The sequence below is a fragment of the Convolutriloba macropyga genome, chromosome 3 (genome assembly GCF_964194025.1).
Source record: "Convolutriloba macropyga chromosome 3, txConMacr16.3, whole genome shotgun sequence".
NCBI lineage: Eukaryota > Metazoa > Xenacoelomorpha > Acoela > Convolutidae > Convolutriloba > Convolutriloba macropyga.
Genome location: NC_134470.1, coordinates 19,382,137 through 19,408,973, shown reverse-complemented (window position 1 = coordinate 19,408,973; position 26,837 = coordinate 19,382,137). Strand labels below are relative to the sequence as shown.

General features: G+C 34.6%; 1 protein-coding gene across 3 annotated transcripts; it reads left to right on the top strand.

The window, feature by feature from the left end:
• The first annotated feature begins 1,055 nt into the window (after positions 1 to 1,055).
• Positions 1,056 to 25,350, top strand: LOC142336031 (calcium uptake protein 3, mitochondrial-like). 3 transcript variants are annotated; one of them, XM_075384512.1, is made up of 7 exons: positions 1,056 to 1,716; positions 1,887 to 1,932; positions 3,139 to 3,275; positions 13,642 to 13,920; positions 14,545 to 14,720; positions 23,862 to 24,059; positions 24,643 to 25,350. In XM_075384512.1, the coding sequence occupies exons 1-7, from the start codon at positions 1,095 to 1,097 to the stop codon at positions 24,913 to 24,915; spliced, it is 1,731 nt and encodes a 576-aa protein (XP_075240627.1). In that variant the 5' UTR covers positions 1,056 to 1,094; the 3' UTR covers positions 24,916 to 25,350. The 3 variants fall into 3 exon arrangements, with proteins under 3 accessions (XP_075240627.1, XP_075240628.1, XP_075240629.1); XM_075384513.1 differs by lacking the exon at positions 3,139 to 3,275 and having other exon boundaries at positions 13,658 to 13,920; XM_075384514.1 differs by lacking the exons at positions 1,887 to 1,932; positions 3,139 to 3,275; positions 13,642 to 13,920 and adding an exon at positions 2,485 to 2,496 and having other exon boundaries at positions 1,057 to 1,716.
• Positions 25,351 to 26,837: the final 1,487 nt, after the last annotated feature.

Below are 26,837 nucleotides of genomic sequence, written 5' to 3'. Positions count from 1 at the left end.
TAGGTGAAATTAAGTCTGAGTAGTTAGGGTTTTATCTGACTGCATTTTGACATTGTTACTGTGTGCTTTTAAATTTAGATATTAAGTTTTTGCTATGAAATTTTTGTTTTTGCTAATTTTTTTGGTTATTTTTGTCTCGTAGTCTCTTTAAGGTCAGATCTCATTGGCGCTGTGATAAGGCATGGCATTATGTAATTCAATTAGTAGATAGGTTTTGTAACGATTGTTTTGAACTCAAACGTCTATTTTTGTTATTTCTTCATTTGGTTGACAATTAAGTCAAAAATGTAGATGAGCTCGGGTCGGAACATCATGTGCAAACGCACATTAACGAGCCGCCTTGTTTCATTGTTGCTTCGTCATTTTGTTATAATTCAGAAAAAGTTAATCTGGAAAACTCTTTTGTCTGTTCCCAGTTTTCCAGTTGACTATTGTAGAAGCTCAAATGAATTGGCGTTTTATAGGTTTGATTTTTAGCAGAAATAAATTGTAAAGATTATTTTGTACGAATTTCTGCTGAATTACTTTCGAGAACTGTTTCATTCATTTGTGGTACAATTTTTGGCGCAGAAAACTTCCAATGTAATCTGTGTACGAGAATGGAGAATATCAGTGTCTTGTGGTAATAAATCGAGTGACATCCATGAGATTTTTTTGAAAATGATGTATCAATCTGTCAAAATAAAGTTGTAATATTGGTTTTAATATAATAGGTTTTTAGTAGAAAAAGTTTTGAGGTAATCAAAACCGGATTGTTAGTATGAGTGATCCTAGACAATATTATTATGAAGAAGATAAATGCACTGTTATGAATAATTAAAAGATTTCGTAAAAATTCAAGATTTCATGATTGTTTGTGTTTATCAGTTTGAAACAGCTGTGTTCGAACATTTGATGTGCTTGTTGTAGAGCATACACAGGTGCACCTTTTACGGTAATATGGCTGCTACCTGATTATATTACCTGGAGTTATTAGTTAGAATCACTTAAAATTTTTTATACAAGTCGCAGTATCATTGTAAAGCTTAGAAATTGTTATGGCTGAGGTCAACGCGATTGAGGATAATTGGTTCACTTTTTCTTCAGATTAGATAATGACAAGTTCAGCAACAAAGCGATTGCTCCAATCTGATTGGACCAGAGTTCTCTCTGCTGCAACTGTGGGCTCTTTTGCCCTATACACCTCCACCAAATATCTACAAACTGATGTTGAAAACATTGATCAAGCAAAAACTAAATCACAATTCTTGCCCATATCTATCAGTAGAAGATTGTACGCTGAAAGCGTGCAACAAAAAGTGGCCCCTTCAAAAAATACGTGTGATCCTTCCACCGCTGGCAAACGAAAGAAAGTGGTCCATATGAGGTTTGATAAGTTTGCCTCTATGGTGTACACAAATGGCGAACTGATAATGACACCCATGGATTTCATCGAATCGGTTACTCAATCCCAACCTAGACCACGAATTGGACGAAGACAGATCAAGGAAAAAGATCTGGACTCACTATTACGCAACACACCTAAACCTGTGAATAATTACAGCAGGCATGATTTCTTCCAGAAGTTGGACATGCAAGGTGTGATCACATTTCCCGAGTACTGTTTCCTGGTCGCCTGTTTGGGAAAGACCAGGTCGGATATCGCAATTGCCTACAAAACATTCGACCGCGATAATAGCTCCAAAATTGAGAAGCCAGAGTTCGTGCAGTTTGCAGGTATGTGAGAACTAGGTTCAACATTCAGCTGGTCGGGTTTCAATTTTTGAAGAATTCGTAAGTTGTTAGCATGAAAGAATTGCTCATAAGAGTGAAATAGTTTCATAATGATTTCAGTTTCAACTCGAATGCACTTGACGCCGCTTTTGCTGTTTGTTGTGTGTTTACAGTTGCCATTAAACAAAATGCGTTTCCTGATAAATATGAGAGAGAAAGGTTTGCTTTGTACACTCTATATCCACACACGCTGTCAGTCTGTTCACCCTCTCGGACTACCAGGATTTCGATCTCAATAGGCGCGAGCTATTTCTGCGATATCTCATTGATAATTAACAGAATAAGTATCTTAAATATCAATAGACGTAACAGATATTTATTCGATGTTAATAAACTTTTAAAAGGAGAGTATTCATATTTAATCAAAACGCAAACTTGACTTATATTTGGTCCTTAATGTTTTTAATGCTTGATATTGACTATATCGAAAATGAGAGATCAATCTATCCACTTGCGTACAGTCTAAAACAGCCCGTTATGATGAAACTTCTGAACACATAACAGCCTATTGTGTGTTCTCTTGATAATTATTTAGTATTAAATACATCATGGCAGCATGCATTGATGCGATAAAGGGCAAAAGAGCTGGCATCTTCCGATGTCGAAATCCTAATCACGGCATTAGCAACTGGAATCACAAAATTTGATAACTAGGGAATGAAATCATGACACAATAATTATTTTGATTGAACTGAATGTGAACATTTTCAGCCATTTTGGCCTGTAAGTAGAGTGAAATCAACACAAATCAACTTAATCGTTTTCGGATAAATTTGTTTCATAACTCTGTTGGTTTCCGTTGCTTCGCGGTTGGTCTTCTATTCTGTTTGCTGTCTCAATTTCTTCTTTCAAACAAAGTTTAAAGTCAAGTGGTTAAGAGCCATTTTTTTAATTACCTGTGGTTCATATTTAAATATCAGTCCGCAGAGAGTTTTTAATTGCGAAGTTTTTTTTCGCTTTCCATATTCTTGGTCTCCCGATAATCATGTGCAAATTTGGAATAATTTGAAACACTCGCGTTCAAGTGTTAACCATATCTCAACGGTTCCGGATTTTAACTTGCGACGTGCGTGTTTCAAGCAAGGTTAAGTGACTCTACTGAAGTCACTCCGAAATTCTAGCTTTTATCTCTAACTGCGTGAAGAAAACCAGATTTTCTCAGGGACTTCATTAGAGTCACGTAATCTTTACAACCTTTCAAATACAACATTTCAAGACCCGATTGTGCTGGTCTGTAATATAAATATATGAGATCCATTTGATGATTGCGAATTAAATGGGTGTTACAGCTTTAGATCTGCAAAGATTGAGCAAAAGATGATATGAAATATTCCTTACTGCATGTAAATTTGGTTATTTTGACAGACTAGAGCAGCGTTATGCGAGTGATTATAGAGAGCCTTCATTCCACTTGTATCACGGTTCGCCCAAAGAGAAGAGACAATTGAAGGCGAACGAGAGACAGTTTCGCGATACTGTTATACAGTTAATAAAGATGAAAGGCAAAATAACAGTGTTTCGACCATGTTAAGTTAAGGAGAAGCAGCATATGCTTGTTCATTACCCGAGTACTTTTGAAGTAACTTGATTTTGAAGATTGTCAATCATTACAAAATTTTTTCGGTGATAATTATCTCATTTTTCAAATTTTCTTTAAAAATTTTGTTTAAAAGAATTTTTGCCCTCAAATATCTTTCAAAAAATCAAACGAGGGCAATTAATGGTACTCAAGCTGAAATTAACCAGTTTTCATTAGCTTCGCTATTCCTCGAATCAATTTAATTATTTTTCCAACCCTCTAATTTTATTTGAGAGCTTGGCTTTTTTTCCCTCGTTTTGGCATAGATAATTTTTTCAGAGAGACAAAAAGAGAACATTGAAAAGCTTTTGACAAACTGAATCAATCCGTGAAGAGAGTTGATCATTTTTTTCTCTTGAAGAAAATAAACATATGGCCTTTTCAGTTTTCCACACCCTTTATAAACCCTCTATAACGTCATCTTAAGATTTCATGCACCCGAATATTCTGTAAAAAATATTTTTTCAAATAACCAGAGTCAGTAGTTACTATTTGGCAGCATAACTGTCGCATCCGTCAAACCACTGAGGATAGGTTTATACTGCATAAGAAACTTTTCTTTTAATTTTATTTTGTCTTAAAATTCAGTTTCCAATTGGCAGAACGTTGTGTCCACGTCTAAGCTCAAGCTCAGATATAGCTATCGTTTTCTATCAGTATGATAAAAACGAAGAAAGTTTTGTAAGTTTTTGAGGCAATTGTTTCTAAAACTATTCTTTTATGTAGAATAGCATACTTCTTGACATTCCTTTCGACAATTTGAAATTTTCTGGTAATTTGGGCGAAATGAGGTCTGAATTTTTCCGTCACTTTCTCTAATTTTTGGCCGCTTTTTTTCGAGCCCTATTTCATACATTTTTGTCGTCAGCCACTGATAGTGTGCATTTCAAAATTGCGCCTATTATTGACGATTTGCTTTATACTGAATTAGTAGTGATGGATTGAGAATCGAAAATTGAGCAAAGTGAAAGTTTAATTGTTTTCTACAGTAAGATTATGGTTTACTACTCATTTAATTTCCCCTAGTTTGAGTTTGCACTAGTTTGCTAGCTCGACTATTTTGGTACGCATGTAGCACCTTCAATCAAAAAATGATGATATATTTGATGGCTAGTGTTTTTTTTGTTCACATGCGGCAATTTCATTTTGGTTTTTATAGTTTCAATTTTTTGGATCGGATTTTTTCTAAATGGTTTTCACAATCCATTCATATTTCATTCTAGGCCTAGTTTTTTGTTTGAACCAAATTTCCCTTTCTCGCTACGTTTTTTGACCTTGATTTTCTGTTTATTTTTATTTTTTTGATCTGTTTTTTAAATGGTTTGCCCAATTCACTAATAGGTCTAGATTTTTTTCAATGAAAATTCTTTGAATTGTACGTCAGGACTTGTCCTGCTGTTTTCTTTAACTTCGTCTAACAGATTTTTGTTTCGTCCTACCTTGACTTTTCCAATGACTTCAGTGACGTCGACTGTTTTGCAGTTAACATTTGTCTGCGTGACGTCATTTCTGCTTTTAGGTCGATTGCGTGACTTACCTCACTAAAAAAAATGACTACTGAACTCAATTATGGAACTTTATTTTATGAACATTTACTAGTTAAAGATTAATAGTGTGCATCTAAGTAGTGCCAAACTTATATGCCCTAATTGAGTATTAGTCTTGAGTTTTTGATTTCGAAATTCAATTTTGAAAAAGCTCTGTTGGGGCTTTTTCCTTACAGACCGCATGCGTATCAAAAAATGACAGTACGTATCTAACCCAAAAAATCTAGTGGCCTACTAAAGGAGTTTTGGTCAATCTGTCTATCTTGTTTCTTTAGTTGTTTCATTTCATGGAAGGCCACAGGCGTCTATCGCGGCTATTTTCCGGTAATCTGCCGGCTATATTTTATTTTTTTTTAGAGAAAAAGAATGTAAAATTGTTCTGAGGTTGCGTATTTAGGGATATGCAACTATGAGCAAAACAAACTTTCCTGCTTTGCTTTAATGGTTGGAATATTCTGTGCAAATGCACACAACTTATCCGCCTTGTTAACATAACTAATACTTCAGTGAGAGGTTTAACTATATAGTCGACATAACGTTGGTCATTGGGAGAGGTGTCAATAAAATATCTCTGAACAAATCAATATTTAAATCATTTGTTGGGCGAAAATTTTGACTTACAGTTTGCGGAAACTAGGCTAATTGTTAGTTACTTCAAAACCCCCTCCACGCTTTCATATGGCCTCCACGCTTTCATATGGAGTTTTGCGTCCCTAACATTTCTCTTCCCATAAAAAAATTAAAATTCTTAGGTTTACTACTTTCTGCCCCAGATTTTGAGTGTTTTGCATTGTTTTAGTTTAACATCATCCCCTATTATTCCTCATGATTTTTTTTCTCGCCCAATGTTTGAACAATATTTAGATGAAGTTAATGGATACGTTATCAAAACGTGGTAATATCAACAATTTTTAGGGACATTTAACTACATTATAGCGTTGAGTGGATTTTGAGGTACCATTTTTCAGTGTATTAATTGGTGATCGCCAAATTTCCGCGAATTTTAAGTCGAATATTTTTGCCGAATGGATGCGAAAAGTTGCGTTCACATAAAAGTTGCCTTTTCGCCTAATATCCTACGCCCCTAGCAAAGGTCTCAAGGGTCATTTTGCTGCTATTTTCTTGCTTTATACCCGGCATATTTCGTTTTTAAGCTCTCGACGGAACCTGAAGCAACTATTGTAAACGTGTCTGTCTTTTTTAATGCAAAATTTATGCTTGACCGTTTCGTTCTAGAACATTAATTCGTTTTTATTTATTGAGTGACTCTTTTAAGCTTGATTTTTGCTTGACCTAAATTGCTTTTGTTCAGAAATTATTTCTTTTTGGTTTCTGATTTTCTATTGGTTTCTTTGTCTTTCTTAACAATTATAAGCTGTCGTTTGAGAAAAATTAGTGTGAGAGCAGTCGGTTTTTTTGCAATCTTTTTAATGTGCAAAGCAGCTTCACATGCAGTTAATGTTTGTTTATATTGTATCTCTAAAGCAGCCTTCCATTTGTAGCAGCTGAGCGAATCTGAGGTGGAAAAATCAATTAAGTTACATTTGTTGACATTGCTGCATTTTTAGGCGGAAAACTGAAGACTAAACAATCTTTTGTTGCGACCAGAAAGCAATAATCTGGCTTTAGTATGTGGAGTGTGTTACCGTAAAGGGTGGGTTATTTGGGCTTTGAGTATCACAGACAATCATACATGAATCGAGGCTATGCTTCTTGAAGCGCGGGGGAGGGTGAGGGGTAATTGAATTCCGTCAAAATGTAGACACTTTTGCGAACGTTCATGTATATTAGAGACGCGGTTACGATCGGTTGAAGTGAAGTCTTTTCAAAGCGCGCAATTGAACATTGATCGCATTTTGAAGCTTACCTGCGAGCAAAAGCATGCTAACATTGCGATTAAAATTGCCTCGGCTTTCTTGCTGTGCCCAAATATTGGGGCTCATAATTGTCCTGCAGTCTAGACAAGACAAGTTGAATGAGCCCACAATTCAGAGAATGGGGCTAAACAGATGGATAAATAGTGGTACAAAGTAGTGAACTAAATCCGTTTCTAAAGAAAATTAGATTGAGGCGCAGAACAAATTTTCATGCTTGTATGCCAGTAGACATTAGATATTATTTAAACGTATCGGTCAATGCTATTTCTTCTGAGCATTCGCATGTAAAGACAGTATAATGAGCTTTTATCAGTGACTGTTTTGCGGGCTAAATTTCTTCCTCGTTTTTAAGGAACGAGAAATGGAATCAGCAGGGTTTTAGGAACATGATTCCGTCCTTCGCTAATATTTTCGTTGTATGGAATTGAACGCTGAGTTTGTTCCAAATATGTATGCTTTCATGATTGAGTACTGTCTTGACTGTTATCATGATTTATTGATTATTGGACCTAACCCAAATGGTCCGAACCAAAAGAAACGCAAAGTTTGCTCCCAGTGTGCAAATTTTCCCATATTTTTATTGCTCTCAAACCTACTTTGAAAACGTCATTTAAGATTTTAGTGTTTTTTTTATTAAAAGTTGCGATGCGATAGCTTAGTCCTACTGGTCTTTAAGTATGCGGTTCACTGAAGTTGTTTTGGGGAGACAAATTGTGGTGTGGATGGTGGTTTTTAAAAATGTTATCACCCCCTCCCCCCATGCCCCTAACCTCCGACCTCTCGTCCAGCTCTCCCAACACTACCCCCCCCATCCCCAAGCCTCAGCTAGTTATTACCGCTGCCAACAGCTCGACTGCAGTTTGAGAGCAATTCGCCCGACGTTTGTCGGTTATGTTTAATAGAAGGTTTTTTGCATATCGTCTTTTTCTTGGAATCGAGTCTTAGCAAACATTTGTCTTTCTTACGCTTATTTTGTTCGTTTTCAGAGAAATTGTTGTCCTTTTTCGCGTATTGTTGCAAAAATATTTCAAAGTTAGATACCAATACTTAATTACTATTATTAATAGCCGCCCTCATCTATTCAGCCGGCTATTATAGCGCTCCTATTTTTTTTTTTTACTTCGTCGAATAAAAAAATGTTTCGCTTTACCTCATTTTGCCGCCTTTTCAACATTTTGCGTGAAATCTTTTTGACTTCTCTAGGCTAGTTTCTCTCTTCTCTCATTCTGCTAAAAGTGATTTTGAACATCAGTTGCGCAGCAAAGCAATTCAAAATGAACAGGGTCAGTATAAAAAATTGAAGTCAGAATTAGAAACGGGATAAACCCATAAAGCCCAATTTTAGATGCCCGCTATTTGAACGTCGTTCCTATAAGTCTTAGTTACCACCTCTAATGCTTATTGGTGTTGATAGTAGCCCCTTTAGCCTCTCTCTAAGAAACAGATGTATGTTCAACTACGAAATGCCATCAAAATAAATCGGACTTAAAAAATATTTTTGTACAAAAATCTTTTTTTTTTTCAATATATTCTATTCGTTCAATCCCAATCATGCTTATTGGAATCAACGGCGGCTATTTTCCGGCAATCTGCCGGGTATGTTTCTATCTGCTACTCATAGTTATAAGATCCCATTTTTATCATTTTACGACCGACAAATGTTTCGCTAATTTAGACATAAGTAACCTAATTTGAGGCCGAAGTAAGTAATTTTGAGCTGTTTCAATCTATTTTGTACCATATAAATGCTCTTGAAAGTTATTGCCAAAATCTTATTGAATAAATAAGAATTCTTGGTTTTCCTAATTACTGATAAGTTTGCACATCGTTGTTAGGTTTTTAGTATGAATTTTTTGTCAATGAACCAGAGAACAACAAAATGCAAAATTTAAGGATTTTACAATATCCATCTTTTGATAATTTTTTGTAGAAAAAAGCAAATAAACCCGAATTAAAAAACTTTCAATTCTTTGTGAAAACCTCATTTTAGTTCTTTTTTGCTTCCATAAAGAGTCGGTGGGACCTGTCATTACTGATAAGACAATAAATGAACGGGAAATACGAGTGATTCTACCTGAAATTCAGTTTTGAATAAAAAACTGTTAACCATCAAAAGTTCTTAAATAGGTTGTTTCAAGTTGCGGCCTTAAAATAACAACGGAACTGTCACCAATGAGAGTATGTAATAAGACAAGAATGATTCCAAAATAACTGAAGTTCTCTTATTTTACGAAAATACACGGATAAAGTCATAAAATGTCCTTAGCTGCCTATTGACAGATTCAATCATTTGACAGATTCATCATGACTTTTTAGAACACATGCATCACTTGTATTAGCTTCCATTAAAACTATTTGAAAAATAGCAAGAGAATCAGTTTGCCGCAAACTTTTTCTCTGAACGTTAGTTCAATCGCAAAATTTCATTCCAATCCCGCGCTGCTGCAAGCATTTATGCTGTTTATTTTCTCATTGACATGAAAAAGTTGAGATGAGTGTGAACAGATGATAAAGAAAGGCAGAGCCCCAGTTCAATCCAAATCTTTTAGTTTGTATAAAAACCACGATGAGGCCAATAATTGCCATGCTATCACTTAGCGGCTATTCACTATTAAATTAACTTTATGACTGATGAGAAGCTTTTCAATTTAAACTTTGAAATAGGCTTTCTTTTAATTTGAGAATTCAACTTCGGTTTCCTTTGAGCAATATTGCGATGAGATGCGTTTGGAATGTTATATGCACGCTCACATTTTTGAGCCTCCTTGTTCGTTGTTTATAGTCCGACTCTTCGTTTCAAAGTTTGACCATTTTTTTTTATCATTGACTACTTCAATATCGAATACATTGTACACATGCTTTGCTAAAGGAACTTAAATGGTGGAAGAGTTTTTGTGAGGATGTGCTACAGCAGTTTTCTGAAGTTAATTGATTCAAATTTTTGCTTTTCAGCGTAATTTTGCAATCAATTTTTTGAGATTTTTTGTTGGCAGAATTATTTGGACTTTGCTATAATGCCTTAGTATTTTTGTTCCGACCCACTTTAGTGGGGGACGAACTATATACTCAAATGGTTTTTTTTTGTTCAGTCAATTTTGGCCGATCGATATAATCATCATAGAGAGTTGTGAGTGGTATCATTAAAAAGCCCGTACAGCGTAGAATATGGAATTAAAAAGATTTTTCCATTTTTTTGTAGCGAGTTATCGAGGTTTAAAGTTTTGTGAATATCAGACGTATTTCAGCTGTTTTTATTCAGATTTTCAGTTTTTTTTACCTAATTTTCGTCAACTTTGCTAAAATTTGTTCAAATTGTTTACTGTATTGTTATTGATTTTATCTCTAAAGATATTGGAGAGTTACTGAATTGTTCGATCCGAGTTTTTTGGCTAGAATTTATGCTAAATTTTTCAAAATTCGACTTTCTTCGTGGTCAAATTGGACCAAATTTGCTTTATTAGCCGACCTGCTTTAAATTTGCTCGAAGTAGATGCCTTAAAATTGCGGCCATATTCTTTTTGAGCTGACAAACGAGCTTGAGTCTGTACATCCACTGAATTTGAGAGTCTTCTGCAATTATAATTTTGCCAGTCTTTGCGAATTTAAACTCGATAATTATACAAAAATGCTTTTTTATTTCTGACAAATTGAAAACGTTGTTAAAAAATCGATTTATTTCGCAACCATTCGAAAAAGGAGTATTTTGTGAGACTCGCAGCAACATCTGGGCAGATGTTGATCTCGCCATGGACCCGTACGATAAAAAATTTTTTGTTTTTTAATCGGGCGCGACTTTTCAAAATATTTCCGCTATGTAAAAGTTTATGTAAACTTTTTACTTACAAGGATTTCGAATCAGGGCTCAATTTTTGACAGATATTTACAAAAAAGCAAGGCCCAGCGATATTATATTACGGTTTCAGAGTAAGGCTCAGCGTTTTTTGGCTCTGACCAATTGTTTTGGTAAAAATTTTTTTACGTATTTCTTGAACTTTGCTTTCATTTGATATCTTTTTTGTAGCCCAATAAATTATTGCCCCAGACAAAGATCCAGATATTTTTAGGAGTTTTAAATGAACCGAGACACTTCATTCAGTTGCTATCTAATGTCTGTTATGACTTTGAATGTATTTGTTAAGAAAATATCGGTAAATTTTTTTTAACTTTGCCACCATTTTATCTTATTTTCTCAAATTCGGCCGCAGTCTCCGAAAAAACAGGCAGTAACCAGTTTTTTGAGCATTATAGATGAATGTCCGTAACGTTTTTATGTTCAACTAATGGTAATTTTTATACTACTCCTTTTCAATTTTTTTTTATTTTTGAGCACAATTGCATATTTTATGAGTTCATCTTGTTTCCTTGTAAAATTATCACTTTATTGACTAGTCCAATTTGAGGAAAGCATAGACGCAAACGTGCACAACGTTGGAAAAAGGCGTATCTGAATATGTCAATTGTTTTTGTCGTATAGTTTATGCTTTTTGGGCTGAGAAAAGTTATCTCGCAAATTATTATATTTTTTTTTGTATTTGCCTATGTTTGACTTTTTTTTTGTTTTTCGCCATATGCCTAATAACAATAGGTCTCAAGCTTCCCCAGGACGTATAACTCAAAGTAGTTCAAGATTTCAGTTTATAGCTGTTTGCTCTAATGACTTTAAAATTTAAATTAAAAAAATTTTTTCACTTCTATACTTCTTAATTTCAATTTTGTTACCATGTATTTCAATCTCACTGATTAGAAATCTCAATTACTTTTGTTGATTCAAAAGTTTTTTTGCGCTCGGTTATACGCTGTGACTGATTGCTTCGACCATTAATTTATTAATAAGTTCGAGATTTCTATACTGCTCAATTTTTGGGTTTCTTTTTGTTTTCATGTCAACGTAGTCCTTTTATAAGGAAGGCTCTTTGATGTTAAAATGTAGAGAAAACGACGATATACAGTTCTTGCGGGTAACATCTTATAAGTATAGTGCCTTGACCAGTGTGATCTCGTAAAATTGTTTGAAGTTTTGGCTTCTTTTTATATTTTGTTATTTTGTGGGGTCGTGACTTAATCTCATTATTAACAGATCCAATTGGCTTCCTGAGGTATTGCAACTTAATCCATCGCTTTTTGTTGAACTCTTAAGTCTGTTATGATTTTTGAAAATTTTTGTTTTCAAAAACATAATTGAGTTTTTGAGCTTCTTTTCTTTTGAATAATTTTTGGGTCCATTTGTTGCTCAATCTCTGTAAATACAGGTAACATCCCGTTTCCAGTGAACTATAATTTAATCTCTATAACGGTTTTAGCTTCAAACAATTGTTTCTCGGCTTTTTTACTACTGTTACTATGAGATTTCAAAAAATATTTGAGAATTTTTTTAGTTGTTTATTTTATAGGAGTTTTGTTTTCTTTTTAATTTATAACAGTAATCGTAGGCTCCATTGCCTTTGAAATTGTGCACAATCGAACATTGGATAACGACATGTCGTAATTGCTTCCTATGGAGAAATAAATGAACATTTTAGGGATTTCATTGAAATTATTTTTTTCAAAAATAGAAACGTATTTTTGAAGTTCGCACCTCTTTGCTCTTTTTTGTCGACCTGTTAACCAGTCGCATTGGGGACAGGTCGCGTTTTTTTTTCTAATGAAGCATAGCTTAAATTGTTTCGTTTAGGTTTTATGTGATGCCAGTTTGATTTTGTTATGATTTTATTTATTATAGACATCGTGTTTTGGTCGTAAGTACCGTTCGTTTGTTTGATATTTATTATTGTTCTTTCTGGTAGTCCTGTTATCAACAACGTTCATCTGCCCTGTAGTGTGGCATTATTGCATTCCATTGGTTGTTTATGGAACGATACGTATGTTTTTGAAAGTTTTCTATCTATGCATCATTTGGTATCCAATTAAGTCAAGATGTGGATGAGCGGGGTCGGAACCTTATGTGCGTACGCTCATTACCGAGCCTCCTTGTTCCCTTTACAGTCATTGTAGGTGAACAAAATTGCGTTAATTAAGATATTACAATAATTTCAAAAAGTATTGAACTGTTTTAAATTGAAATGTTTGTTTTTGTTTCTCAGTTAGTATATGAAAATTGATGATAACCTTTGAGCGAGGCGATGTAGACATACGTTGCTTTGCTCACCAGAAAATATTGCCTTAGGCTTAAAATTTTTTGCTCTTATAAATTATCTCTAGTTGACAGTTTTATCTTCAAACGTCTTTAAATCTTTGTGTTACTTTAGCAACCATTTGTGTTGATTTTCGATCAGCTCAATAGCTGTTGATTTTTCAGTCCTTGTCGAAGCCGGAAAAATTGTTGGACGATTTTTTTTAAACTTTGTGGATGTAATGTGATGCCCCGTGTATTTGGTGTGCATTCATTTTAACTGATTGCACATGTTAGGCCAACGTTGAGAACAGGTGTAAAATTATTTTCTAGGGAAGGAAGATCTTAAAAGTTAATAGCAAAGCTGGATTTTTCAGTATTATCGGTTCCATTTTCTGTTTCTACTTGACTGTTGCCCCATTGATTTCTAGATCTAATCTGAATCAAGTTTATTCTGTTCTGCTTTAAATATTTTACCTAATCTCTTTGAAGGGAGAGTTTTTGAAGCGTAATAATTAAGTCACATTGACTTGAAATTTTCGGCTCAAAATTGACATCCCTTTTTCGGTTTCGTTATCCGTAACCTAATATTCTGAAATTTCGGAGTGTTCGATTTTGGCTACTATCATCGATAATCTGTTAGCTTTGTGTTTGATTGTGAACCACGAATTTTGTTCTTTGTGTTTCTCGCAGCAAAAATGTAATCTTGTCTGCATTTGGTCGGTCGAAACACCTACAGAACCTTTCCACATGTAGACTTTTCTTTGTACAGCAATGACGAAGATGAAGACAAAAAGCGTAAGAAGAAAGGGGAGAGATATCGCAATCGGAGGAATCTACAGGAGATTAAAAGAGAGAAGAGACAAATGAAAGAGAGAAGTAAAGTGCAACAGAATGATGATGGTACTTGGCGCTCCTATTTTGCAAATTATCTGCCTCTCTTTGCCTCCAGAACCCCAATTACAAAGATCCCCCTCAGTGGTCCTCCGAAGCAAGCTGACAAGAGCAGCGAAGGAAAAGAAACAAATAAAAATTGTAATTTTCATATTTTTTGAAGGTTCTTGTAGATGGTTTTTGAAGATGGTTGATAGGTTACTGCTAAATTTCTATTTTCAGCATATCTCATCAGTAGCGTTTTGTCCAGATAGTTTCCGGGGTCAAAAGTATCTGGACGTATGTACTATGAATTCTCGGTGTAAGAAGTTTTTCTTCGTGAACAATTTTGGGATCTATTCTGTCCCCCCCCCCCCCCCAAGTTTTGGGGAATATAACTTCTACGCCCTCAGGCGGACGTGCTATTTTTACATGGTAGCGCGGTATAGAACAATATATAGATTGTAATTGGATGGCATAAAAAGAGTGGGGAACAGAATAGATCCCAATTTTCTCTCAATTTTTCACTAACAACGTTTGTTTTCAAGCGGCGGGCTCTTTCCTTTCTTGAATTCTCACCATTTTGAAAACAGAGTTTGCGATAAAATAGTAGTGCAATTATAGCAGAGCTAAATAGCCAGAATTACATCATTGTCTTGCGACGAAAAAGTTCAACTAGCAGATTTTTGTCTTTTTTCGCGAATGAGGCTCACGGGAACTTACCTACCAAAATTTTGGAAGAGTTGTCGTTTTATGTCTGAGCGTGATACAATATTGTCCATTTAGACGCAGTTGCAGAGTCCATGGTTGACCTTGGATCCGAGTCGATTCCGAGGAGTACATTGACACAGCACTTCTTTGGCAAAGATGGCAGAGGCAAATTAGGCTACGAACAGTTCCTCTCCTTCATCCGCAGTCTGCAGACCGAAATACTTCTGGTCGAATTCACTGAATTCTCAAAGGTAGGCTCTTATGGTAGGGAAGTATAGTATTTTTTTCTCTCAAACGAAGTTTTAGCAATTATATTAGTCCTACTGGTCTTTTAAATAGCCGCGAAGCGACAGCGGCTATTATTGGGAACATCGTGTTTTTTGTGACTCAAAGAGGAGTATTGGTTCTCTCTCGGTCTTTTTTTACAGGAAGTAGTTTTGTTCACGCCACATTTTTTTTGCGCATTTTGACCTAAACGCGAAAAGTGAGAAAAGCTGTCATGGTGAATAGATTTTCGCTGAGCGAGAAAAGTTTTTCAATCATGCGCTGCAGTGAATAACATTTTGACTTTGAAAAACGTTCTGGAGAGAACGGCGCGTATAGATAACCGTTTTTAGCCGGTTTTTCGTCCTTTTGGCTTAATTTTTTTCTTGTAATTTGTTTTTTTTTGTAGAAATTGGTTTTGATCGATGCTGCATCAATATATACTTTTATGAAATTGATACCACAAAGTTTTGAGAGCTTAATAATATTTTTCAAGTATTATATGGGCTCATTTTTCTCAATTTTAAAGTTAATTTTTGGATTTTTCTCATTAATTTTGTCCTGTTTAGATCTTCGAGCGGACTTTTTTTTCTGAGAAATCATTGTATATGGCAACGTTCGGCTGGCAATCCATTCGTGCATTGAACAACTCTTCTAAACGTGTCTTCTGTTTTCTTTTACCAAATTATACACATACTAATCCGTTTTTTTTTTGCATTTTTTGTCCAGATTTTTTTTAATTTTTGTTTTTATTTTGGTTTTGCTTAGGAGAAAGAAAATTTCTGTGCACATCCAGTGGTTTGCTTTCCTCTTATCAATGACTGATTTATTTTTTGACGTCCAATCTTCGAAAATCAAGGGAAATTTGTTTCTTAATTACAATTTTGATATATTTTAAACTTTTTTGACCATTTATTTGCAAAGTATTTTAGTTTAGCAAATCTCTGTCACCTTTTCTCATTTTTTTATTTCAGCGGAAGCATGGCTGTGTAATGTTTAGTCATAATAGCTAAATGAATATATGTACTTAATTATGGATCAATAATTTTTATGAGTCTGTTTAAAACAGAATGTAAAAGTCAATGCCGCATGTGAAAACTGTTGTTTGGTCAAACGGCTGATCTAATCACAAAGCATAGAAGAGAAAGTGATTTTCGGATCGTATTGTTGAAAACCATTATATATATATTAAAGGTGAGTAAAGTAGTTGTGAAAGAAAATTTGCTAATTGAACGAATTTTTTTTATCACGTGTGGCTTTTTCAAAAGTTTTTTCGTTCTAATTTCAACTTTTCAATCAAAGGTTATTCTTGCAGTTATCTTACTTATAAGTAGTGTGTTTTGAAGCACTTTTGACAATCTGAAGCAAGTATTACTCTTTAAGATTCAATCTTCATCTAATTTTACCTTTTTGCCTCTTTTAAGCTTTAATAGCATATTTTGTGTTATTCTTGAATTTTTTTCATAACCTTCGCCGATATTTGTGGTTGAAATTGGTTATGGTGGTTTTGATGGTTGTTTGTTATGATTGATAGTTTTTTAAATTGTGTGAAAAATTGGCTAAATTCGAGCAATTTTTTGCCGATTTTTGTATGTTTTTATGGTTTGACTTTCTTCTGACCTTACGTTTCCTGCTCTAGTTTTTCCCAGTCAATTCTAAGTTGAGAGTAACCTTTTATGTGTGGCTACTACGAATGGACACTTCATATCAAGTCATGACAATTTTCTCAAACATAAATACTTAGCTTTTTGTTTTTTTAAATTTTTTTATCAATTGATTTTTCTCTCCCTCGTTTTGGGATGAGTGACTGATCTGTTTTTTAGCTCTTATTTTTAAATAGATAATTTTCTCATATTTTTCCTGTTGTTTCAAAATGATAAATATAATTATGTGGAATAAGCATTGGGTCGGTGAGGATGGTCATTTTTCTACTTCGAGTCGTTTCCGGAATTCTTCCGGCTTTCGATGATTCTTAAGACTTCTTGGAATTGACTTTTTCAACAACTTCAGTGACCTCTACTGCTTTGCAGTTAACATTTGTGTGCGCGACGTCATGTCTGCTTTTTGCGTGACCTACCTCACAAAAAATGACATCTGAAATCACTTTTGGAACTTTAAGTTTTAATAAAATTTACTAGTTAAAGATCAATAGTATGCATCTAAGTAGTGCCAAACTTGCCCTAATTCTTGAGTATTAATCGTGAGTTTTTATTTTTGAATATCATTTAAAAAAAACCTCGTTTAGGGTTTTTTCCTTATAGAGCGTATGTGTCATAAAATTGACAATCCGAATATAACTCAAAAATTGTATTGGTCTATTAAAGGACTGCTGGTCGATCGGTCTATCTTATTTCTTTAGTTGTTTCAATTCATGGAAGGCCACAAGCGGGTATCGCGGCGGTTTTCCGGCAATCTGCCGGCTCTGTTGATGAATTTTTGTTCGATCGATTTCTCAAGTTTGAGGCTTTGACATTTCGAGTGACTTCTTTATTGTTGCTTGATCTCATTTGTTTTCATTCGAAGTTTAAACCGCTGACTTAATTCGCGCCGGCTTTCTAATAAAAAGATGAATCAGAAATGCGCCAAAATGGTTTCATTAAAAAAATCTCAGTAGTGGTCTATAATAAGCTCTCATAATTTTAAACATAAAACAATTTTAAGATACTTAGTGGCATTATAACACTGACGGCTAAAGGAAGGCACCATTGACCCCTGACTGTTGTTTGGGAGCGAGTCAACTGACTGTGGTCGGTCATATTTTAGAAATTGTTTTTGAGGCACACAAATGAATCGTAATTGACGTTGTAAAATGTTCATATTTAGCCAGAGTGGTTAGCCCTGGCCGCAAACGTTTTTGGTCATGTTGGCTTCTGCTTCAAGCATTTTTTCTTCTGATCACTTTTCGTCGAGTGAATTTCATGTGAAGAGACTTGATATTGTGGATTTAAATTGTGCTCATTTAGAATTTTGGACAGCTGCGATTGCTAAGCCTACTCAACTTTCAACTACGAGCGTTAAGCATGAGTTAGAATATAAACCTAAGGGCACCAAAGGATAAAAGATCACCGTAGTTCTCTCAAACAAAGTTTGTAGCAATTATATTAGCCATGGTGGTCGTTTTTGAATCATTGTTTGTACTACAGATTTGTTGCCTGGCCATTTTTTGTCACCATCGAAAATGCGTGACTGACCATTTTCTTGACTTCGAGATAAACTGGCAATGCTCAAGGGCATGAAAATACTGATTTCTCTGATATTTTAACAGCCTCTTCGTATGCGATTCCCAAAAGCCGCTGAGGAGACTTAAATTCATGGCGTGACGGGCAATTCTTGGACTTCGAGAGCAATTTCTCCGACATTTTGTTTACCATTGCAATTAAAATGCAAGAACTTGATGAAATTTATAAATCAGTTTCTGATATCTTAATAGACGCTCTGAGCCTCTCGAAGGCTATTATTTAGGTGCTCATCTTTTTACAATTAGGATACCAAAACCTGACACTAAGGTAGGACTGGAAGCTTAGCAAATCATTTTTAGCGTACAACGTTTTTTGAGGTTTCCTTTTTTTCACGTGAATTGTATCATATAACAACACATTTGGCATTTGCTTACTCGGTGCGAGTGAAGTCTTCGTGCATTGATGTCTTGCATACATTGAAGATATTGGGAATTTGATGATCAAAGATTTAAAACGTCATAGGAATTGACTGTTTTCTTTATATTTTTTAACTGAGGAATCGCTGTTCCAAGTGTAAAACGAATCAGAAAATTGTTTGTTTTTTTTGTTATCAGAGATTAATAAAGAACCACCGATCAGGTTCGATGGTGTTTCTTTCTAGTGAACTATCAAAATTACACTTCTATTACTAAAAAACAATTACTATCACAATTACGTTTCTAGTACTAAAAGTAAACAGTCTTTACTTTTTATGGGCGAATGTTTTTTTCCATAATAAAATAGAATTAAAACAAGCCGGCTCGTTAATGTGCGTTCGCACATGATGTTCCGACCCGAGCTCATCTACATTTTTGACTTAATTGTCAACCAAATGAAGAGATAACAAAAATAGATGTTTGAATTTAAAAAAATGATAGATTTTAAGTTAATTAAACACACTAAAATCTGCCTCGATGAAATAGCAATCATATGTTTCATTCATGTGACATCAATAACTCATCACAATAAGTCGTATGGCAAAGAAAAATACAACAAAACCACGAAATTTTTGAGAAAACCCATAGTATCAAAGTCAAAAAATCCTACAGCTTTCAACGGAAGGCATTTAATACGCTAAATTATGCCTAGAGAATGTGACGAATATGATGTTTGTCATTCAAAAGTTATCAATAAGACATTACAACAAGTCATTGACTATGAAAACAACAACAAAAACAGGCAAAATCCAAAAGTTCGGTAGAAAATTGAGAGAAGAAAGTGTCGAAGCTATTTAAACCATAAGCTTTTTTCTCTGAAAATTTTTTCAACGATCCATTGAACGTCTTCACTAAGCCAATGGGAGCTATCAATATTAGGATAATGTAATACGATTTCAAAAGGAACCAAAATTACTAAAAAAAATCCAAAAATTATAAAAATTATGAAAACTCGTGCACCGAAGTAAAAAAAACCAATAGTGAGGAGACAAAACCGCTAACTAGATAAATTGTTGCTGATGTAGAAAAAATGCGGTTGTGTCATTACCGAGACTGACTTACAATCCACGAAAATAAGCTTAAGATTGATTTATGTTCAAAAAAAAATAAAAATGTATTTTTAAAGTCTTAACAGCCATTAAACTCAAAAGCTTTCATAGGAATTCAATGAATACGCTCAGCTGTGCCGCGATATGAGTACAAGGATGTTTATGATGCCTAGGTAATCAGTAAGACATCAAAATATGTCTTATGACTATGAAAAAAACAACAAATACAGACAAAAACCAAAATTTCTTGAGAAAAATGGGAGAAGAAAGTGTTGAAGCCATTTAAAACATATTTTTTTCTCAGAAAGTTTTATCTATGATCCTTTGGACGTCTTCACTAAAGGCAGATGTAGCCATCAATATTAGGATGACGTGATAAGATTTCAAAATGAACCAATAAAACGAAATGTCCAAAAATTTTTTTTAAAAATTGGAAATCTTGTTGCATTGAAGACGTATAACCAATAGTTATTTGATAAAGCCGCCAATGAGATTAACTTATGTTGCAGTGGTATGAAGGTGTTTAATCCTGTTTTTACTGAGACGAACTTACAGTTCACAAAAATAAGTTTATGTTTTACTAATTTAAAAAAACTTTCGAAAATTTATTTTCAAAGTCTTAACAGCCATTAGCTGTCCACTCACAGCACTAGATAGGTTCACTTAATGCTCATTAGCAAATCTATTGCACCTTTAGTCAACAAGTTTATGCCATAGGATTATAAAACTTTAGTAAAACCTCACAAAATAAATCAAAATTTCATTTGAAATTACGAAATTTGAGATACGAGTCCAAAAAAAACATGAGCGATCCCTTCGAAACAATTTTTTTGTTCATTGGGCTTCCTTTGATCGTAAAAGAGGTTTGTCATTAACGGAACTTCGATATTAAAAGTGTCTAGTAGTCTCTAGGTGACTTGAAAAAACAAAAAAATTGCAAAATTTTCTAAAAAAAAAGAGCTCCCAAACCTAATTCGAATTTTTTTTATATATTAAACTTCCCTCTAAGACTAGAACTAGTCTTTTTTATCTCTTTTCGTCCATTAAAAACCTAAAATTGATTTACTTTTTGGCGTGAAATCTAGTTTTGAATTAAATTTTTCGTAGAAAAAACGTTAATTCGAACGAAAATTACGGTAAAAGTGAACAAAAGTGAACCAAATATCCAGTGTTCACATGAAACTTTAAACCTCGATAACTCCTCGAAAAAAAAACGAAATTCAAAAAAATCTTTTTAATTTCGAATTCTACGCTGGACGAGCTTTTTAATGATACCACGCACATTTCTCTACGATGAATATATCGGTCGGCCAAAATTCACGGAACAAAAAAAAACCCATTTGAGTATATAGTTCCTCCCCCCCACAAGTGGGGTCGGAACAATAAAATAGTTAATGTAATCTTAGTTTTCAAAAATTGAACCAATCTGAGGTAACTACCATTGTATCACATGTTGGACCCATTTTTCCTGAATCTACCATAGGAGTATTATTAGCAATCTCTATATCGTTACATCGCAATTTTTTTGTTTTTGATATAGGAACGTTAGCGTCTTATTAGGATCTAAAGCTTGTTTTCAAACTGATTATTGAATCTGCTATTTTGCCCTCATTTTTTGTTAATAGCTGCGATATTAAGCTATGAATGACCTTCTCTTGGTTTTTATGCTGTCGTCAAAGTTTTAGTTACAAACATATAACATCACAATCAGTTTAAATCTGCTTTTTGTTCACTCATTTATATAATTTCGACTGAGTTGCGTGAGTGATGTCATTTTTCACTCATACTGGAGCAAGTTTTTATGTTCATTCGCAAGACTAAATTTTTGGTCACTCGTTTTCAAAAATCACTTTCGAGATGACTTTTCGTTACCTTTATTCAAGGAGATAAGGTCAGCTGTGTGTATTTCCTTCTAATTAACGGTTATTTGAGAGCAGCTGATCGGAGCAGCAGTAAGTTATACAGATTTCTAATCATTAAATAACACCCAGCAATTATTAAATGAACGAAATTTCTCTTTTTAATTGCTCTCAAACAAAGTTTGTAGCAATTATATTAGTCCTTTCGGTATTTTTTATGCGATTTTTCGCTTGACCAATTTTCGCTCTGACCCATTTGACTTTTGGTCCTCAAAAACGGGATAAACAGGTAGCGCCCAGCGGGCATTAAAGGCTCTTAGAGCTTTTCAGCTCACTAGTCTTTAAGTATGCGATTCACAGAATCTGTTTCGGTGACTTATACTTATGGTGCGAAGGGCGGTTCTTAGAAATTGCCCCCCCCCCACTGTTGCTAGCCCATCAGCCCCCCCCCCCCGGTGCACCCCCCTCCCCCCGCTGCGCTCACTTACCCCCTTCAATTAAGCTAAAGCTAGCCTCACTAAACCGTACCTAGCTACTGATGAAGCCAAGTGCTCGCCGTTCGTTTGAGAGCAGTTCGCCAGACGTTAGTCGGTTATGTTCATCTTCTCGGTCTGTTTTTGGAAGACCGCAGATCTATAAAGCTATCGCAGCTGTTTTCTGACAATCTGCCAGCTATGTTCTCATTTGTTATTTTGCTTGTACTTGTTTTAATAGTTGGTTATGGGGGGCTTTATCATGACGGTTAATAAGAAAAGATTTCAACACAAAGAATTTTGGTGCAAATGATTTTAGTATCACTAGATTATTGCAGGCCTGGAATTGTTACGTTTATATGATATTTTACGTCTTTTAATTTGTGTTTAGGGTTTTATGATTTGCTGAATTTTAAGTTCCTGTTGTAATAGATCGATGATAGACGTGTTATGAGATTTTAGTTCAGGACTCGTCCCTCTAGTTATTTTTGTTCGCTTTAGGCTTCTTTCTTTTGGTTCGCTTTGCAGAAGTTTCTTTTTTGTCATTTGGGTTATAGTTTACCTCGCTCACTGTTTCAACTGAGTGAAACCTTAGCAAATAACCTCAGCAAATTTACGCCTTGTATTTAATACGTTGAGTGGCAAAGGAGCGAAAAGTGGACAGACTGGTCATCAGGACTTTGTGTATTTTGTTATTAATAGCCGCCCTCATCTTCTCAGCCGGCTATTATAGCGCTCCTATTACAATTCAAAGAATTTGAATTGTATTGGGGCGCTGTCTTTTTTTTTAAGATCTGTTCACACATTTTCATGATTTTTGAAGTCAAATTGGAGTAGTGATTTTGGTCACGCCGAAACAGGAAATGGAGCGAAAAAGCGAGTGGTTTTGCGGCGTGATTTTTTTTCGCTCTAATTTTAAAGTAGAGTGAGAAAACGGTGTTTGAACAAAAATTCGGTTTCTCGGTAGTGGTTTTTTGTTCACATGCGGCAATTTCACTCTGATTTTTACTGTTTTTTCAGTTTTTTGGATCGGATTTTTTTTCTAAATGGTTTTCCCAATCCATTCAAAGCTCATTCTAGGCCTAATTTTTTGTTTGAATTAAATTTTCATTTCTCGCTAGGGGTTTTTTCTGTTTTTTTCTTATTTTTTTGCTCTGATTTTCTTAAAATGGTTTTCTGAATTCACTCATAGTCCTTTCTAGGTCTATTTTTCCTGTTTAGTCAATGAAAATTCTTTGAATTGTACGTCAGGACTTGTCCTGCTATGTTTTTTTTTTACTTCGTCGAATAAAAAAATGTTTCGCTTTACCTCATTTTGCCGCTTTTTCAACATTTTGCGTGAAATCTTTTTGACTTCTCTAGCCTAGTTTCTCTCTTCTCTCATTCTGCTAAAAGTGATTTTCAACATCAGTTGCTCAGCAAAGCAATTCAAAATGAACAGAGTCAGTATAAAAAATTGAAGTCAGAAGTAGAAACGGGATAAACCCATAAAGCCCAATTTTAGATGCCCGCTATTTGAACTTCGTTCCTATAAGTCTTAGTTACCATCTCTAATGCTTATTGGTATTGATAGTAGCCCCTGTAGCCTCTCTCTAAGAAACAGAAGTACGTTATGTTCAACTACGAAATGCCATCAAAATAAATCGGACTTAAAAAATGTTTTTGTACAAAAATCTTTTTTTTCGATATCTTCTATTCTTTCAATCCCAATCATGCTTATTGGAATCAACGGCGGCTATTTTCCGGCAATCTGCCGGGTATTTTCAAAGTTTCTTAGATTGAGTTATAATGAGTCTTAGTATTGGAAAAAGAGAGATCATAGTTTTGCTGATATCTGTTAAGAGGTTTCGAAAAATATTCAAAACTGAGTTTAGGTTCGAAATCTTTTGTTTTTACCGATGCCCATCCGTTTCGTCTCATGTAGCATGGCGCTGTTGAAGGTTGAATATCTGGCTAGCTACAATGATGCAATAGTCTGCTTGCTCCGTTTGTGTTAAAGAGCTGTGTAAAATCTTGAATTAAAATTTTTTGAAGCCAATTTTTTGCGCCCGAAAAAAGCTAGTGAATTGCGGCTCCTTATTAAATGTTCCAGGGACTGAAAACGATCTCAGAGGACGAGTTTGCCCGGATTCTTCTGCGTCACACAAACGTACCCAGTGAGCAACAGCAACTTATGATGCAGAATGTGATTAATACAGGCAGTACATCCTTCAAAGGCATCACTTTCGAAGAGTTTTCAGAATTCTTCTACTTCCTAAACAACATTGAGGACTTCTCCGTCGCCGTCAAGGTTAGCGATAAAAGTTTTGTAATCGTGTTCATAAACTTTTGCTGAGCTCGTCTGATTGATGCTAGTTTCTTTGCCTCAATTTTCACTCGAAATGGAAGTACTTGATTTGTGCGTTGTTAGGGTTTGCATTCCCACTTTTTGTAGATAATCTGAGGTGACCAGTAACATGATTTTTGACAACCAAATCAGAGCTTTGCTCTGTCAACCAAATCAGTCTTCAGAATAAAGTCAACATTATTCAATATCACCCATTGATGGCACTCTTCCGTAATGCTAAGAGCATAAAATTATAACCATGTTTGGATCATGCAGGACTTTTGCTCATGGCCACTTTGGTGCCATATAAAGCCAGTCCTTAATGGATTGTTGCCAACATATGTCATCCTGGGCATCCCCTCTATAATTGCCGAATAGTTTTGCTGAACATCGCATCAATTTTAATGTTTTCCTGCTATTTTTATGCTGGGTTTATCGTACAAGGTAGCAAATAGAAACGATTCCAAAGCTAAAAGTGAATTTGACCAAAATAAAGAGAAAACTTTATTAAAAGTTCAAAAATCCTGCGAAGTTTCTGCTTACACAGGTTTACTCCTATGCGGGACAGAATTTGGATAAAGCAGCCTTCCAAAGAGCTTACAAAGTGACCACACATGGTAAGGAGATCCCAAACAACATCCTAGACACAATTTTTCTCCTGTTTGACGTCAACAACGACGGAGAACTCAGCCGGAAAGAGTTCATTGGACAGATGAAAGATGCTGTTCAGAGAGGCTTTAGATACCACAAGCAGGACTTCAAAGGAATAGCCGGATTTAAACAGTGCGTGGCACACGAGATGAAAATGGGCGGAAGTTGAAAAACCCAAAACCTCATGTTACTCACAATACCAACCCCTCCCACCCATCGAGTGCTAAAATTTTACTTCGTGGTGGAAAAGTTTGGACAAATTGTGGCAGTTTTTTTTTCTACAGATAATAGTAAAACAAGCCTTGCAAGAGGAAGAATGGGATCCATAATATCATAAAAGTTTTAAAATATCTATCAAGGATTTTGATATTCTGCTGGAGGGGTGGAGTTTCTCAGAACAAGTTTGCTGTCGCTTTAAGCTGATTTGCTGCAAGAGAAGCTGTAAAACAACTTTCTGACAGTATTAATTTGTTAATTTATCAAATTGCCTTATTACAGTTGAATTGTAAAGACTAAATTTAAAATACTTTAAATGATATAGTAATTGTTGTTAAATACTATTGATTCTTCTTTTAATTCAATTTTGAATTAATTTTTGTTCCGACCCCTCTTGAGGGGGGAGGAACTATATACTCAAATGGGTTTTTTGTTCAGTCAATTTTGGTTGATCGATATATTCATCGTAGAGAGTTGAGACTGGTATCATTAGAAAGCTTGTCCAGCATAGAATATGGAATTAAAAAGATTGTTTTGATTTTCGTTTTTGACAGGGAGATATCGAGGTCTAAACTTTTGAGAAAATAGAGTGAATTCCGTTGATTTCATTTACCTTTTTTCGGAATTTTTGACTAAAATTTAGCCAATTTTGATAAAAATTTAATAAAATTTTTCAAGAAAGTGTTGTTGATTTTAAGTTTCAAGGCAAAATATATTGTCGGCTACACGACCCTTCAGAATTTTACAACAAAAACAGCACGAAATAGGTTTCTTTAGTCCACTCTGATGAATTTTGCAGGAAGTGCACACCCAAAAATCACTAACAAAATCTTTGTGGACTGAAAAGGGGGCTAATTCCACTTCAACCTCCGTTGAGAGTGCTCTCTAATTAAAACTTTGCCGTTTTTTGCTAACTTCGTTGATTATCAAAAACGCAGCATTTATTTTTGATTTTTTAACTAACAAAATATCTATATCACTAAGATTCCAAAAATTAAATATTTCTAATGGACAATCAGCATTAGCAGGACTAGTTCTGTACCAATCTTGGACCGTGACAATCCAAATAATTCAGATTGTCATCAGTCGGTTTTTTATATAAAAAATTAAATCTTTTTTATAATAATTAAATAACAGAACATTTCAAATCAAAGCTAACTAGTGATAGGTCCTATTGGCTTCCTAATTAGCTTGCAATTATTTTATCTAGTTGATTGCTTGAAAGCTTATGGTCGTTTTGACTTTCAAAATATTTGATTTCAAAATAAAAAATGGCTTATTGAACTTTGCCTCCATTTTTCTCTTACTTTGGTCAAATTGTAGATTAGTGTCAGCAACCTTCTTTCTGCTGAATTCAAGTTTTGTCTTTATTGTGGTTTTACGCCTTAGGTTATGTTGTTCTGGCTTTGATACAACTAGATTTCACAATTTTTTTTAATTTTTAGATATCTGCCAATTTTTCATGTTTTCTAGTTTTGTCAAATTGTCACGTTATTGTCAGTTCATATATCACATTTTTCGCGTTCAAAATAACGCACAATTGATAATATTTAAATCTTTAAAGAAATAGATTGTGGTTCTTTACCGCTTCGACAGTACTTTCTCGAAGAATTTACTGAGTTTTTTAATTTTGTCTCTAACTGTCGTTTTTACTTTGTTTTTTTAGTCGTATTTAATTTCCTGTACAATGATCCGATTTGATCGGTCTTTCCTGGAAGAGTAGATGAGCCGATGTTCTGATATCATAAGATAGATAATGGCTTTCATGACTTTGAAAACAATTGTTTTCCAAAATGAAAAAAAAAACTTTTCAATTTCGCAATTTTGTTTCTTTTATTGTCTGTTTGTTACCTGGTCTCGTCAATTGAAGGGTGA